Source organism: Pseudophryne corroboree, chromosome 5 (assembly GCF_028390025.1).
Source record: "Pseudophryne corroboree isolate aPseCor3 chromosome 5, aPseCor3.hap2, whole genome shotgun sequence".
NCBI lineage: Eukaryota > Metazoa > Chordata > Amphibia > Anura > Myobatrachidae > Pseudophryne > Pseudophryne corroboree.
This window is the reverse complement of record NC_086448.1, coordinates 140,651,875-140,668,789: the sequence shown is the minus strand read 5'-3', so window position 1 is coordinate 140,668,789 and position 16,915 is coordinate 140,651,875. Positions and strand designations below refer to the sequence as shown.

The 16,915-nt window shown below is 47.2% G+C and overlaps 1 protein-coding gene across 1 annotated transcript in view; it reads right to left on the bottom strand.

Annotated features, from left to right (window-relative positions):
- Nucleotides 1-16,915, bottom strand: part of LOC134927385 (ATP-dependent translocase ABCB1-like) — a 943,310-nt gene that overhangs the window by 670,992 nt on the left and 255,403 nt on the right. Inside the window, exon 9 of the mRNA XM_063921755.1 lies at nucleotides 12,274-12,477. Within this exon, the coding sequence (XP_063777825.1) occupies nucleotides 12,274-12,477 (204 nt within the window). The remainder of the gene's footprint in view (nucleotides 1-12,273; nucleotides 12,478-16,915) is intronic.

The following is a 16,915-nucleotide window of genomic DNA, read 5'->3' as shown; positions in this document are numbered from 1 at the left end:
TGATACTCGCCTGGCAGAAGCCAAGGCCAATAGCATGACCACCTTCCACGTGAGATATTTCAGATCCACGGTTTTTAGTGGCTCAAACCAATGTGATTTTAAGAAACTCAACACCACGTTGAGATCCCAAGGTGCCACAGGGGGCACAAACGGGGGCTGAATATGCAGTACTCCTTTAACAAATGTCTGAACTTCAGGTACTGAAGCTAGTTCTTTTTGAAAGAAAATTGACAGAGCCGAGATCTGTACCTTAATGGAGCCCAGTTTTAGGTCCATATTAACTCCTGCTTGCAGGAAATGCAGAAATCGACCTAGTTGAAATTCCTCTGTTGGGGCCTTTTCGGCCTCACACCATGCAACATACTTCCGCCATATGCGGTGATAATGATTTGCTGTAACCTCTTTCCTAGCTTTAATAAGCGTAGGAATGACTTCCTCCGGAATGCCCTTTTCCTTCAGGATCCGGCGTTCAACCGCCATGCCGTCAAACGCAGCCGCGGTAAGTCTTGGAACAGACAGGGCCCCTGCTGTAGCAGGTCTTGTCTGAGCGGCAGAGGCCACGGGTCCTCTGAGATCATCTCTTGAAGTTCCGGGTACCACGCTCTTCTTGGCCAATCCGGAACCACGAGAATTGTGTTTACTCCTCGCTTTCTTATTATTCTCAGTACCTTTGGTATGAGAGGTAGAGGAGGGAACACATAAACTGACTGGTACACCCACGGGGTCACTAGAGCGTCCACAGCTATCGCCTGAGGGTCTCTTGACCTGGCGCAATACCTCTCCAGTTTTTTGTTTAGGCGGGACGCCATCATGTCCACCTGTGGACGACCCCACTGATTTACAATCATTTGGAAGACTTCTGGATGAAGTCCCCACTCTCCCGGGTGGAGGTCGTGCCTGCTGAGAAAGTCTGCTTCCCAGTTGTCCACTCCCGGGATGAACACTGCTGACAGTGCTAGTACATGATTTTCCGCCCATCTGAGAATTCTTGTGGCTTCTGCCATTGCCATCCTGCTTCTTGTGCCGCCCTGTCGATTCAAATGGGCGACTGCCGTGATGTTGTCTGACTGGATCAGCACCGGCTGGTGTAGGAGCAGGGATTTTGCTTGACTTAGGGCATTGTAAATGGCCCTTAGTTCCAGAATATTTATGTGAAGGGAAGTCTCCTGACTTGACCATAGCCCTTGGAAGTTTCTTCCCTTTGTGACTGCCCCCCAGCCTCGTAGGCTGGCATCCGTGGTCACCAAGACCCAGTCCTGTGGCCGAATCTGCGGCTCTCCAGAAGATGAGCACTGTGCAGCCACCACAGAAGAGACACCCTGGTTCTTGGGGACAGGGTTATCAAGCGATGCATCTGAAGATGCGATCCGGACCACTTGTCCAACAGGTCCCACTGAAAGATTCTGGCATGGAACCTGCCGTAAGGAATTGCTTCGTAAGAAGCTACCATCTTTCCCAGGACCCGCGTGCAATGATGCACTGATACCTGTTTTGGTTTTAGGAGGTCTCTGACTAGCGAAGACAACTCCCTGGCTTTCTCCTCCGGGAGAAACACTTTTTTCTGGACTGTGTCCAGAATCATCCCCAGGAACATTAGACGTGTCGTCGGAACCAGCTGTGACTTTGGGATATTCAGAATCCAGCCGTGCTGGCGCAGCACTTCCTGAGATAGTGCTACTCCCACCAACAATTGTTCCTTGGATCGTGCCTTTATTAGGAGATCGTCCAAGTACGGGATAATTAAAACTCCCTTTTTTCGAAGGAGTATCTGTTAGGGTCTCCTGCCCTGTGCTGCCACGTCGTCATGGCAACCGGGAGACAAGTGCTAGTGGAGTAACCTGAGCGCAGCTGATACTCCGGTTCGGGTCTTTTGCTGTGCAGTGGTTATAGGCTCTGTGCACGGCAGGGGATCCGGTGCTGGTTTTTGTGCTCACAGTCTGTGAGGTCTGAGTGGGGCGTGGACAGCACCTGCTTTATAAGGCCTCTTTTCAGAGTAAGCAGATGCTGCTGAATCTTTGTTGGTTAGTCAGTTCATGAAAGTTAGCCAGTACTGTGTAGCTTTGTATTTGTTTGTTGCTTACTGCAAATAGGCCTGGGGATTTGGTATTACACTCTGCCAATCCAGACCTAGCAGTAAGACTGGAGTCAGTCGTTTAGCTTGCTGGGGTTCTGTTACTACTCTGTGAACTTAGCAAGTTTGTGGCTGTATTCTAAGACTTGCCTGTCTAATCCTGTCTCACTGTGCTAGGTGTCAGGGGTCAGTTTAGTGGCAGTAAGCTAAAACCTGTGCACTGCAAGTGAGAAATAGGATTGTGGAGACTCTCCTTGTGTCTATCATTCCATCTCTGACCAAGGAGTTTACTGCCACACCCGTTGGTAACCCTTTAGGGTTTTGCTGTTGCCCTTAGCAACAGCATTTCGGGTTCTCTACGTATTAAAACACAACATCTTGCTTTTTCTATCTGAGCAGTTCTAATACAAGGGAGATACCCAGTTCCTTAGCCTCTGGGCTTCTCTGTTCACTTTGTGTGTATTTTGTTACCCTATCACCTTCTGTGTACGTTATGTCATATTCCCCAGTTTGTCTGTGAGTCCATTTGTTTTGCATAACAGTTCAAACACCAGTACATTCCTGCAGACACTGGAGTGCATAACAGTTCTGACACCAGTACTTTCCTGCAGGCACTGGTGTGCATAACATATTCAGCAGCCCAATACTCCTGTTGAAATTTTGTGGGAATATGGAGCATACCCCTCAAAATACGTTGCAACAGGTGGTCGATCAGGTGCAGGTCCTGACTCGACAATTTAATGATTTGTCCATTAAAATGCACACCTCCCAGGCTTCTGGCGGAGCTCCCGCAGCAGCAGCACCTGCAGGGGTTAAGGAGCCGAAAGTAAATCTCCCGGATCGTTTTTCTGGAGATCGCTCGCAGTTCTTTTGTTTCAAGGAGAGCTGCAAGCTATACTTCCGGCTTAGGCCTCAGTCTTCTGGGTCGGAGATTCAGCGGGTGGGCATAGTGATTTCCTTGCTACAAGGAGACCCACAGGTCTGGGCATATGGGTTGCAGCCTGACTGTCCGTCGTTTAAAAGTGTTGATGTTTTTTTTACGGCACTGGGCATGTTGTATGATGACCCTGACAAGACGGCCTCAGCCGAGGCTCAGATTTCGATCCTTAAGCAAGGGCGAAGGCCAGTTGAGGTTTACTGTACGGAGTTTCGGAGGTTGGCCCATGATACCCAGTGGAATGACCCAGCCCTGAGACACCAGTACCGAAGAGGTCTTTCTAACCAGATAAAGGACCAACTGGTACAATATCCCTTGCCTGATAGCTTGGATCAGCTCATGCAGTTATCCATCCGGGTGGATAGACGGCTGAGAGAGCGTAGGCTTGAAAGGGAGACTGAGATTTCCTTCCTTCCCAAGGGAACCTCAGACTCTGAGGAATTTTCTGAGGAGCCTATGCAGATTGGGGCTACCCGCCTCTCCTCGCGTGAGAAGACGCGGAGGAGACAGCAGGGGTTGTGTTTGTACTGTGGGAATAAAGGTCATGTGGTAGTATCATGCCCAGAAAAGCCGGAAAACTTCAGGGCCTGAGGGTGATGGGAAATATCCTGTCAGGCCAGAAGTCAGAATTTCCCAAGAAGACTTTTATCATTCCGGTGACCTTGAAGATCCTCGGTCAAACTGTCAAGACTGAGGCCTTTGTGGACAGTGGGGCCGACGGGGTTTTTATGGACCGCCAATTCGCCCTGAAACACTCTGTTCCCTTAGTACCCTTGGCATCGGAAATTGAGATTTGTGGGTTAAACGGGGGAACCATTATCCCAAGGTAAAATTACCTCTTGCACTAGCCAGATTTCTTTGTTTATTGGAGCCACACACTCTGAAAAATTGTCCTTTTATGTGACTGTCTGTACTTTTGCCCCATTGGTGTTGGGGTTACCCTGGTTAAGGGCCCACAATCCTCAATTTGACTGGGTCTCTGGGGAGATTCTTAGTTGGGGTACTGATTGTTTCAGGAGTTGCTTGAGCCTTCCAGTCAGGCTCTCGCAGCTAAGTTTGCCAGGATTGCCAGGGTGTTATGCAGAATTTGCGGACGTGTTCTCCAAAAAAGTTGCAGGAGGTACTACCTCCCCATCGCCCCTATGACTGTGCCATTGATTTGTTGCCAAATGCTAAGCTTCCCAAGAGCAGGTTGTACTCGCTGTCACGTCCTGAGACTCAGGCTATGGCAGAGTACATTCAGGAGAACTTGGCTAAGGGATTTATCAGACCTTCACAGTCTCCAGTTGGGTCGGGGTTCTTCTTCGTGGGTAAAAAGGACGGTTCGTTGCGACCCTGCATCGACTTCAGGGAATTGAACCGTATCACGATTAAAAACTCATACCCACTGCCTCTCATTTCGGTCTTGTTTGACCAGCTTCGTACTGCCACCATTTTTTCTAAGATTGACCTACGCGGTGCGTACAATCTAATCCGAATAAGAGAGGGGGATGAATGGAAGACTGCCTTTAATACCCACTCAGGGCATTATGAATATTTGGTGATGCCTTTTGGGCTCTGTAATGCCCCGGCAGTCTTCCAGGATTTCATGAATGATGTGCTCAGGGAATATTTGGATAGATTCTTAGTTGTATACTTAGATGACATCCTAATCTTCTCCCATTCCCTGGAGGAACATCGGAAGCATGTACGCTTAGTCCTCCAGAAACTCAGAGACCACCGGCTTGGGGCGAAGCTGGAGAAGTGCGAATTTGAAGTTCAGCAAATCGCATTTCTAGGATATATTATCTCCCCAGAAGGATTCCAAATGGAGGGTTCCAAGGTACAGGCAGTCCTGGATTGGGTGCAGCCCACTAGTTTGAAGGCGCTTCAGCGTTTCCTGGGCTTTGCGAATTTTTATAGACGATTTATCGCTGGATTTTCGTCTATAGTGGCGCCCTTGGTGGCACTCACTAAGAAAGGGGCGGATGTTGCTCACTGGTCTTGTGAGGCTAAAGCGGCTTTTGCCCGTCTCAAAAGGGCATTTGTTTCGGCCAAGGTGCTGCGACACCCAGATCCAGAGCTTCCTTTTGTGGTGGAGGTGGATGCCTCTGAGATGGGTATTGGGGCAGTGCTTTCTCAGATGGGAGTGTCTGATAATCGCCTTCATCCCTGTGCTTACTTTTCCCGTAAATTTTCGCCTGCCAAGATGAATTATGACGTGGGTAACCGGGAATTGTTGGCTATTAAGGATGCACTCGAGGAGTGGAGACACTGGCTTGAGGGGGCTAAGTTTGTGGTCTCAATTCTCACTGACCATAAGAATCTGGCATATTTAGAGTCAGCGAAGCGTCTCAATGCCAGGCAGGCACGATGGGCTTTGTTTTTTGCTCGCTTTAATTTTTTGATAACATATCGCCCTGGGTCAAAAAACATCAAGGCTGATGCGCTCTCGCAGAGTTTTGCTCCAATCCAGGAGACCACCGAGGAGCCGTTGCCCATTGTTTCCCCATCATGTATTAAAGTGGGCATTACTCAGGACCTCTTATCATTAGTCCTTAGAGCACAGGAGCAGGCTCCTCCAGACCTTCCGGTAGGTCTTTTGTTTGTGCCTCCTAGGTTAAGACAGCGAGTGTTCCTGGAATTCCATGCCAAGAAGTCGGCAGATCACCCGGGTATTGCCAGAACTCGGGAGTTGCTATCTAGGCCGGTGTGGTGGCCCTCGGTGGCTAAGGATGTGGATCAGTGGGTTCGGGCATGTGACATCTGTGCCCGAAATAAGACTCCTAGAGGGGTTCCTGTTGGCCCATTACATCCACTCTCTATTCCATCTAAGCCATGGACCCACATTTCAATGGATTTTGTGGTGGACTTGCCCAAATCCTCGGGGATGACAGCCATCTGGGTTGTCGTTGACAGGTTTTTGAAGATGGCGCACTTCGTTCCACTGGTTGGGCTGCCATCAGCCAGACGCCTGTCTGAATTATTTATGCTGCATGTTGTGCGTCTCCACGGGTTGCCACTTGATGTGGTCTCTGACCGCGGATCCCAGTTTGTGGCCAAATTCTGGAGGGCATTTTGTTCCGATCTCCAGATTTCTGTCAGCTTGTCATCAGGCTACCATCCGCAGTCTAATGGGCAGACTGAAAGGGTGAACCAGTCCTTGGAGCAGTTCCTCAGGTGTTATGTCTCCAAGTGTCAGACTGACTGGGTTGCTCATCTGTCCATGGCGGAGTTTGCCTATAACAACGCGGCTCACTCTGCTACAGGGATCTCTCCCTTCCTTTGTGTGTATGGGCATCATCCTAAGGCCAATTCTTTTGACCCCCTGGACTCCACGCCTGGTGGTTCCTCTGTGGTTTCGGTCCTTAGAGGTATTTGGCGGAAAGTGAAGAAAGCCCTTGTGTCTGTGTCATTAGTGACCAAAAGGGTTTTTGATAAGCGGAAAAGACCCTGCAGCTTCAAATTAGGAGACTTCGTCTGGTTGTCTACCAAGAATTTGAAGTTGAGACAGCCATCTCATAAGTTAGGCCCCCGGTTCATCGGCCCTTATAAGATCACCAGGGTTATCAATCCGGTGGCATTTTAGTTAGATCTGCCCCGTTCTTTGGGTATCAATAAAACATTTCATTGTTCCCTTTTAAAACGGGCGATTAGTAATCCTTCTTCCAGTGGAAGACCTTCCCCTCTTCTGATACGTGGCCAGAGGGAGTTTGTTGTTGAAAGGATTCTTGACTCCAAGGTGGTTCAGGGTCGGCTGTCATTTTTGGTGCACTGGAAGGGGTATGGCCCGGAGGAGCGGTCGTGGGTGCGCAGTTGTGATCTTCATGCCCCCAGACTGATACGCTCTTTCTTCTCGCAGTTCCCCGATAAACCCGGTGGTAATTTTCTTTGACCCCTCGTCAGAGGGGGGGTACTGTTAGGGTCTCCTGCCCTGTGCTGCCACGTCCTCATGGCAACCGGGAGACAAGTGCTAGTGGAGTAACCTGAGCGCAGCTGATACTCCGGTTCGGGTCTTTTCCTGTGCAGTGGTTATAGGCTCTGTGCACGGCAGGGGATCCGGTGCTGGTTTTTGTGCTCACAGTCTGTGAGGTCTGAGTGGGGCGTGGACAGCACCTGCTTTATAAGGCCTCTTTTCAGAGTAAGCAGATGCTGCTGAATCTTTGTTGGTTAGTCAGTTCATGAAAGTTAGCCAGTACTGTGTAGCTTTGTATTTGTTTGTTGCTTACTGCAAATAGGCCTGGGGATTTGGTATTACACTCTGCCAATCCAGACCTATCAGTAAGACTGGAGTCAGTAGTTTAGCTTGCTGGGGTTCTGTTACTACTCTGTGAACTTAGCAAGTTTGCGGCTGTATTCTAAGACTTGCCTGTCTAATCCTGTCTCACTGTGCTAGGTGTCAGGGGTCAGTTTAGTGGCAGTAAGCTAAAACCTGTGCACTGCAAGTGAGAAATAAGATTGTGGAGACTCTCCTTGTGTCTATCATTCCATCTCTGACCAAGGAGTTTACTGCCACACCCGTTGGTAACCCTTTAGGGTTTTGCTGTTGCCCTTAGCAACAGCATTTCGGGTTCTCTACGTATTAAAACACAAAATCTTGCTTTTTCTATCTGAGCAGTTCTAATACAAGGGAGATACCCAGTTCCTTAGCCTCTGGGCTTCTCTGTTCACTTTGTGTGTATTTTGTTACCCTATCACCTTCTGTGTACGTTATGTCATATTCCCCAGTTTGTCTGTGAGTCCATTTGTTTTGCATAACAGTTCAAACACCAGTACATTCCTGCAGACACTGGAGTGCATAACAGTTCTGACACCAGTACTTTCCGGCAGGCACTGGTGTGCATAACAGTATCATCATTTCCGCCATAACCTTGGTAAATACCCTCGGTGCCGTGGAGAGTCCAAACGGCAGCGTCTGGAATTGGTAATGGCACTCCTGTACCACAAATCTGAGGTACTCCTGGTGAGGATGGTAAATGGGGACATGCAGGCAAGCATCCTTGATGTCCAGGGATACCATGTAATCCCCCTCGTCCAGGCTTGCAATAACCGCCCTGAGCGATTCCATCTTGAACTTGAATTTTTTTTATATATGTGTTCAAGGATTTAAAATTTAAAATGGGTCTCACCGAACCATGCTGTTTCGGTACCCCAAACAGTGTGGAATGGTAACCCCGTCCTTGTTGAAGTAGGGGCATCTTGAGTATTACCTGCTGCGAATACAGCTTGTTAATTGCCTCTAGCACAGCCTACCTGCCTGAGGGAGTTGTCGGCAAGGCAGATTTGAGGAAACGGCGTGGGGGAGACATCTCGAATTCCAGCTTGTACCTCTGAAATACTACTTGAATGAAACAGAGATCCACCTGTGAGCGAGCCCACTGATCGCTGATTTTTTTTTTTTTTTGAGGCGGCTCCCCACCGTACCTGGCTACACCTGTGGAGCCCCCGCGTCATGCTGTGGACTCAGAGGAAGCGGGAGAAGAATTTTGATTCTAGGAACTGGCTGACTGGTGCAGCTTTTTCCCTCTTCCCTTGTCTCTGTGCAGAAAGGAAGCGCCTTTGACCCGCTTGCTTTTCTGAAGCCGAAAGGACTGTACCTGATAATACAGTGCTTTCTTAGCCTGTGAGGAAACCTGAGGTAAAAAAATTTCTTCCCAGCTGTTGCTGTGGATACGAGGTCCCAGAGACCATCCCCAAATAATTCCTCACCCTTATAAGGCAGAATCTCTATGCGCCTTTTAAAGTCAGCATCACCTGTCCAGTGACAGGTCTCTAATATCCTCCTGACAGAATGAACATTACATTCATTTTGGATGCCAGCCGGCAAAATATCCCTCTGTGCATCCCTCATATATAAGACAACGTCTTTAATATGTTCTCATGTTAGCAAACTAGTATGTTTGACAGGGTCACCGACCACGCTGCAGCAGCACGATCTGCAGGTCTCAGTCTAGTACCTGAGTGTGTAAATACATACTTCAGGATAGCCTCCTGCTTTTTATCAACAGGTACCTTCAAAGTGGCCGTTCTTAAGACGGCAGTGCCACCTTTTTTAACAACCGTGTGAGCGCCTTATCCACCCTAGGGGATATCTCCCAGCGTAACTTATCCTCTGGCGGGAAAGGGTACGCCTTCAGGAAACTTTTTAGAAATTACCAGTTTCTTATCGGGGGAACCCACGCTTTTCACACACTTCATTCATTCATCTGATGGGGGAACAAAACACTGCCTGCTTTTTCTCCCCAAACATAAAACCCATTTTTAGAGGTACTTGGGTTAATGTCAGAAATGTGTAACACATTTTTTATTGCCGGGATCAAGACACGGATGTTCCTAGTGGATAATGTGTATATGTCTCAACCTTGTCTACACTGGAGTCAGACTCCGTGTCGACATCTGTGTCTGCCATCTGAGGGAGCGGGCGTTTTTGAGCCCCTGATGGCCTTTGAGACGCCTGAGCAGGCGTGGGCTGAGAAGCCGGCTGTCCCACAGCTGTTACGTCAACCAGTCTTTTATGTACGGAGTTGACACTGTCGGTTCATACCGTCCACCTATCCATCCACTCTGGTGTCGGCCCCACAGGGGGCGACATCACATTTATCGGCATCTGCTCCGTCACCACATAAGCCTCCTCATCAAACATGTCGACACAGCCGTACCAACACACCGCACACACACAGGGAATGCTCTGACCGAGGACAGGACCCCACAAAGCCCTTTGGGGAGACAGAGAGAGAGTATGCCAGCACACACCAGAGTGCTATATAATGTGGGGATTAACACTATAACTGAGTGAATTTTCCCCAATAGCTGCTTGTGTATACAATATTGCGCCTAAATCTAGTGCCCCCCCTCTCTTTTTAACCCTTTGAGCCTGAAAACTACAGGGGAGAGCCTGGGGAGCTTTCTTCCAGCTGCACTGTGAAGAGAAAATGGCGCCAGTGTGCTGAGGGAGATAGCCCCGCCCCTTTTATGGATTCTGGCAGGGGTATTTATCACATATATAGCCTCTGGGGCTATATATTGTGATTGTTTTGCCAGCCAAGGTGTTTTTTTTATTGCTTCTCAAGGCGCCCCCTCCCCCCCCCCCAGCGCCCTGCACCCTCAGTGACCGGAGTGTGAAGTGTGTATGAGGAGCAATGGCGCACAGCTGCAGTGCTGTGCGCTACCTTGGTGAAGACAGATGTCTTCTGCCGCCGATTTTCCGGACCTCTTCTTGCTTCTGGCTCTGTAAGGGGGACGGCAGCGCGGCTCCGGGACCGAACACCAAGGCCAGTTCCATGCGGTCGATCCCTCTGGAGCTAATGGTGTCCAGTAGCCTAAGAAGCCCAAGCTAGCTGCAAGCAGGTAGGTTCGCTTCTTCTCCCCTTAGTCCCTCGGTGCAGTGAGCCTGTTGCCAGCAGGTCTCACTGTAAAATAAAAAAACTAATATATATACTTTCTTTCTAGAAGCTCAGGAGAGCCCCTAGTGTGCATCCAGCCTCGGCCGGGCACAAAAATCTAACTGAGGCTTGGAGGAGGGTTATAGTGGGAGGAGCCAGTGCACACCAGGTGACCTAAAGCTTTCTTTAGTTGTGCCCAGTCTCCTGCGGAGCCGCTATTCCCCATGGTCCTTTCGGAGTTCCCAGCATCCACTAGGACGTCAGAGAAATATTGTATTAAATGACCTTCAGGCTGTGTGTATAAGGTATATATGAAACATAAATGAATTGTGTGAATGTAGACAAACTTTGTTTAATGCACAAAGTTATAAAAAATATTGGCTAAAATGACATTCAGGCTGTGTGTATAAGGTGTATATGAAACATCAATGCATTCTGTGCTTAGACTTGGGTCCCATCACCATGATATCTCATTATGGTATGCAATTATTCCAAAATACGGAAAAATCTCATATCCAAAATTCCTCTGGTCCCAAGCATTTTGGATAAGGGATACTCAACCTGTATATATATATATATATATATATATATATATTATGCATCTGCCTCTCTCCTTCCTCCCACACAACTGACAGTCTGTCTTTCTCCAGTGACTCCATGCTGCATTCCCGGCTCCCAAAGTCCTGTATCCCGTCACCAATCCACTCTTACCCAGGAGAGAGACTCACCTGTGCTGCACTTCCCAGACCTGAGCACCGCACACCAGACCAAACTAGCGGAGGCCGGTGCGGGGCACAGGAATCCTGGCCAGTGGAGCTGCTGCCATGTCCCATAACTGCCTGTAACAGAGCAGGAATCGGGAGAGCGTGCACACAGTCACTCTGTGTGAGAGGCTCCTGTCACTCTGATGCTGCAGCCACACCACCTCCAGCTTGGTGCCGTATTTGGACAAGACAGCTTACATCCCTGCCAGTTCTCCCCTTTGACCCCCCTGTCGCCAGCCCTGAGTCTTCAAACCTTCAAGCATTACGTGAAAACTCACAGACAAGCTTATCATATTCCAGAACCACTCACATAATTTTCACTGCTTTCTTTTCCAATTATATCCCCACAGTACAGTCCACACATGTCCCCCATATATTTAATTTATCACTCTCCCTTCCTCCTGACCCTGGTTCATCACTGCTGGGATGTGATATCATGCAGCCCACCAATAACCTTTGCAATCTGGTGGACAAATATGCAATAGACAGCTCCTATCCTTGTGTATTAATGCCTATTTCCCCATAGATTGTAAGCTTGCGAGCAGGGCCCTCCTACCTCTATGACTGTTGTTTTTACCCAGTTTTGTCTTCTAATTGTGTACAGTGCAATAGAATTTGCTGCGATATATAAAAAACTGTTAATAAATAAATAAAATAGTGGGTGTGTTATGGGAATATTGCTGAAAGAGGCTGCATACAAAGAAGATCAGCCGCGCACATAGGAGTTCATACAGAAAAAGTGCACCTTTGGTGCAAATTTCAATGGTGCAACCAACGTTTATGTCTTTATGCACCAGACATCAATGCAATGCGGATAGACACAACGTGGGCGTCTCTGTCCTTGCACATTCATATGCACACTTGTACAATAGAGGACTCTGTAGTGGTATTAGTGTAAAAGCCAGATGCAAATGTGGCCAAATCTGCTAAAGCATCCACTTCTGAATCAGGCCCTAGGTGTAAACTTTTGTTGCACACAGCTAATGGGGGTGACAGTTGTCATCTTTTATAACCTGAGCATGTAGTTTCTGAAACTAGGGTGTCATGCTATGATACTAGGGAACCCACTGTTTGTGCATACGGGGTTAGACGGAACCTGCTCATTGGCGTGTGGCACACTATATGAACAAAAATACTTACATCAGGAAACTTTGATATAAATTCATATGCATTAGCTTCTCTGGCTGCCTGCTCAATTTCTTCTTCAGTTACTCCATCTCTTCCATAGCGAATATTTTCACCAATGGTTGTTCCAAATAAGACAGGTTCTTGACTAACCACTCCAATATTATCTCTTAGCCACTTGACATTGAGTGAACGTATATCATGTCCATCCACTGTAATCTAAATATAGACAATTAGTAACATTTTGACACTAGTACAAAATCATATATAACCACTTCCTATTTATGGCCCACCCCTATTATTAAAACTTAAAGATCTAAATTGGGGTTTTTCCCTCAAAATCACTGAGATTGTGTAGTGCCTACAATGCAGCACCATCACACAGGGACAAAGTGGTAATTCTAAACAACCAGAACTGTCACGTTGCTCCAGTTATTTTTCCAGCCAATGTACTGCTGGAGTTCATTAATTAAAGAGCAAGTAATGAAAATGCAACCAATGTTAGACTTCTGCAACAAGTGTGCCTACTAATAGGAGAGAGGTAAATTTTTATCCATGTGCTGTATGCGGCATATATATTAGAGATGAAAACCCCCCGAACTTCACGTTTCAAGCTGGGAACTGAGTACAGCTCAGGACTGCCTGACAGACTTGGAAACCAGAACGAGGCAAAACATCATCATCCTACCGTCAGATTCTCTCGGGTTTTGAATCCCATATAAACAGCTCCGCGTCGCTGCCATTTTCACTCCGGACTTGGAGAGTGAGGGAAACAGACATTTCTCTGTGGGTGGTGGCATCAGGTGGGGTCAGTGTGTGCTCTCTAGGGGTGCTGTCCTGTCAATGTGGTGTCCTTGTGATGTTAGGGGTGCTGTCCTGGCTGTCACTGGTGTTTCATATGCCATTAGTGGTGATGCAGCTGTACATGGATGTTGCTGTAAAAATTCAGGAGTGCAGTAAAAATAAATGTACAGTGGCCCTGTCTTGTATGCTGTAAAAATTCAGGTGTGCTATTGTTAAAATAGATGCACACTGGCCCTGTCTTGTATGCTGTAAAAAATCAGGGACACAGTGAAAATAAATGTACACTGGCCCTGTCTTGTATGCTGTAAAATGTCAGGGGTGCTGCTGTTAAAATAAATGTGCACTGGCCCTGTATTGTATGCAGTAAAAATTCAGGGGTGCAGTGAATATAAACGAACACTGGCCCTGTCTTGTATGCTGTAACATGTCAGGGGTGCTGTTGTTAAAATACATGTACACTGGCCTTGTCTTGCATGCTCTAAAATTCAGGTGTGCTGTTGTTAAAATAAATGCACGCTGGCCCTGTCTTGCATAGTGTAAAAAATAAGGAGTGCAGTGAAAATAAATGTACACTGGCCCTGTCTTGTATGCTGTAAAAATTCAGGGTGCAGTGAAAATAAATGTACACTGGCCCTGTCTTGTATGCTGTAGAATTTCAGGGGTGCTGTTGTTAAAATAAATGTACACTGACCCCGTATTGTATGCAGTAAAAATTCAGGGGTGCAGTGAAAATAAATGTACACTGGCCCTGTCTTCTATGCTGTAAAAATTCAGGTGTGCTGTTAAAATAAAAGTGCATTGGTCCTGTATGCTGCAAAAAATACAGGGGTGCTGTTATTAAAATAAAAGTACACTGGTCCTGTATGCTGTAAAAATACAAGAGTGCTGTTGTTAAATTAAAAGTACACTGGTCCTGTATGCTGTAAAAATACAGGGGTGCTGTTGTTAAATAAAAGTACACTGGCCCTGTATGCTGTAAAATTACAGGGGTGCTGTTGTTAAAAAAAAGTACATTGGTCCTGTATACTATAAAAATACAGGGGTGCTGTTGTTAAAATAAAAGTACACTGGTCCTGTATGCTGTAAAAATACAGGGGTACTGTGGTTAAAATAAGAGCACACTGGTCCTATATGCTGTAAAAATACAGTGGTGCTGTTGTTAAAATAAAAGTACACTGGCCCTTTCTTGTATGCTGTAAAAATACAGGGGTGCTGTTGTTAAAATAAAAGTACACTGACCCTGTCTTGTAAAACTACATGGGTGCTGTTGTAAAAATAAAGGTGAAAATAGGCTTGCAGAAGACTCTTGTGTGGGTACCCTCTTGTATTTATTTGTTTATATGACATTATTAAAACGTAACTTTTATTAATTAATAATTTAAGAAAAAATCCACACTCTCATATTACACCAAGATTAGTTGGTGAGGTTATATTGGTATCCATACACACATAATTCACCAAGTATTTCTTTGCCATAAAGTATCAACAACAGTGAAGTTAAGTGAATATGTTCAACAAGAATACATTAGGTATAAAACAATTTCTTATTAATTAATTAAGAAAAAAAAAATTGGAAATGTTCTGGTTAGTCTATCCCGCTAGACTTATTAGGAGGATGTAGACACTAAGGGGTAAATTTACTAACATTCGTAATTTTCGGGAAAAGGTAAAAGTTCAATCACGAATGACATCGAAAGTGTAAAACTGCAACTTTTTGAATTGATTACGACTAATTTACTAAGCTGTCGTATTCGGGTTTTTCTTTTGTTCCGATGTCGATGTCATTCGTTTTTTTTTTTGTTTTTTTTACGGCAGTGATTAGCAAAACACTGCCGACTTTTTTTACAATGAATCTCGGCCGGATCTGTGTGATCCGTGCTGGGGTTCATTTTTTTTTTTTTTAAATTAAACAATGAGAAATCATTAAAAAAAATGCGTGGGGTCCCCCCTCCTAAGCATAACCAGCCTCGGGCTCTTTGAGCCGATCCTGGTTGCAGAAATATGGGGGAAAAAATTACAGGGGTTCCCCCATATTTAAGCAACCAGCATCGGGCTCTGCGCCTGGTCCTGGTTCCAAAAATACGGGGGACAAAAAGAGTAGGGGTCCCCCGTATTTTTAAAACCAGCACCGGGCTCCACTAGCTGGACAGATAATGCCACAGCCGGGGGTCACTTTTATATAGTGCCCTGCGGCCGTGGCATCAAAAATCCAACTAGTCACCCCTGGCCGGGGTACCCTGGGGGAGTGGGGACCCCTTCAATCAAGGGGTCCCCCCCCCAGCCACCCAAGGGCCAGGGGTGAAGCCCGAGGCTGTCCCCCCCCATCCAATGGGCTGCGGATGGGGGGCTGATAGCCTTTTGTGTAAATGAAATGGTATTGTTTTTAGTAGCAGTACTACAAGTCCCAGCAAGCCTCCCCCGCATGCTGGTACTTGGAGAACCACAAGTACCAGCATGCGGCGGAAAAACGGGCCCGCTGGTACCTGTAGTACTATTACTAAAAAAATACCCAAATAAACACAAGACACACACCTTGAAAGTACAATTTTATTACATACATACCCACAAACATACATACATACTTACCTATGGCCCCACACAGGTCGGTCCTCTTGTCCAGTAGAATCCAAGGGTACCTGTTGAATAAATTATACTCACGAGATCCAGGGGCCCAAGGTCCTCGTCGTATCCAAGTGTAATCCACGTACTTGCATAAAAAAACAAAACGCTGACCCGAGCCACGAACTGAAAGGGGACCCATGTTTGCACATGGGTCACCTTTCCCCGAATGCCAGAAACCCACTTTGACTTCTGTCTAAGTGGGTTTCTTCAGCCAATCAGGGAGCGCCACGTTGTAGCACTCTCCTGATCAGCTGTGTGCTCCTGTCCTCACTGACAGGCAGCACGCGGCAGTGTTACAATGTAGCGCCTATGCGCTCCATTGTAACCAATGGTGGGAACTTTCTGCCCTGCGGTTGACCTAAAGTGACGTCACCGCTGAGCAGAAAGTTCCCAGCATTGGTTACAATGTAGCGCATAGGCGCTACATTGTAACACTGCCGCGTGCTGCCTGTCAGTGAGGACAGGAGCACACAGCTGATCAGGAGAGTGCTACAACGTGGCGCTCCCTGATTGGCTGAAGAAACCCACTTAGACAGAAGTCAAAGTGGGTTTCTGGCATTCGGGGAAAGGTGACCCATGTGCAAACATGGAGCCCCTTTCAGTTCGTGGCTCGGGTCAGCGTTTTGTTATTTTAATTAAGTACGTAGATTACACATGGATGCGACGAGGACCCTGGGCCCCTGGATCTCGTGAGTATAATTTATTCAACAGGTACCCTTGGATTCTACTGGACAAGAGGACCGACCTGCGTGGGGCCATAGGTAAGTATGTATGTATGTTTGTGTGGATGTATGTAATAAAATTGTACTTTCAAGGTGTGTGTGTCTTGTATTTATTTGGGTATTTTTTTAGTAATAGTACTACAGGTACCAGCGGGCCCGTTTTTCTGCCGCATGCTGGTACTTGTGGTTCTCCAAGTACCAGCATGCGGGGGAGGCTTGCTGGGACTTGTAGTACTGCTACTAAAAACAATACCTTTTCATTTACACAAAAGGCTATCAGCCCCCCCATCCGCAGCCCATTGGATGGGGGGGGACAGCCTCGGGCTTCACCCCTGGCCCTTGGGTGGCTGGGGGGGGGGGACCCCTTGATTGAAGGGGTCCCCACTCCCCCAGGGTACCCCGGCCAGGGGTGACTAGTTGGATTTTTGATGCCACGGCCGCAGGGCACTATATAAAAGTGACCCCCGGCTGTGGCATTATCTGTTCAGCTAGTGGAGCCCGGTGCTGGT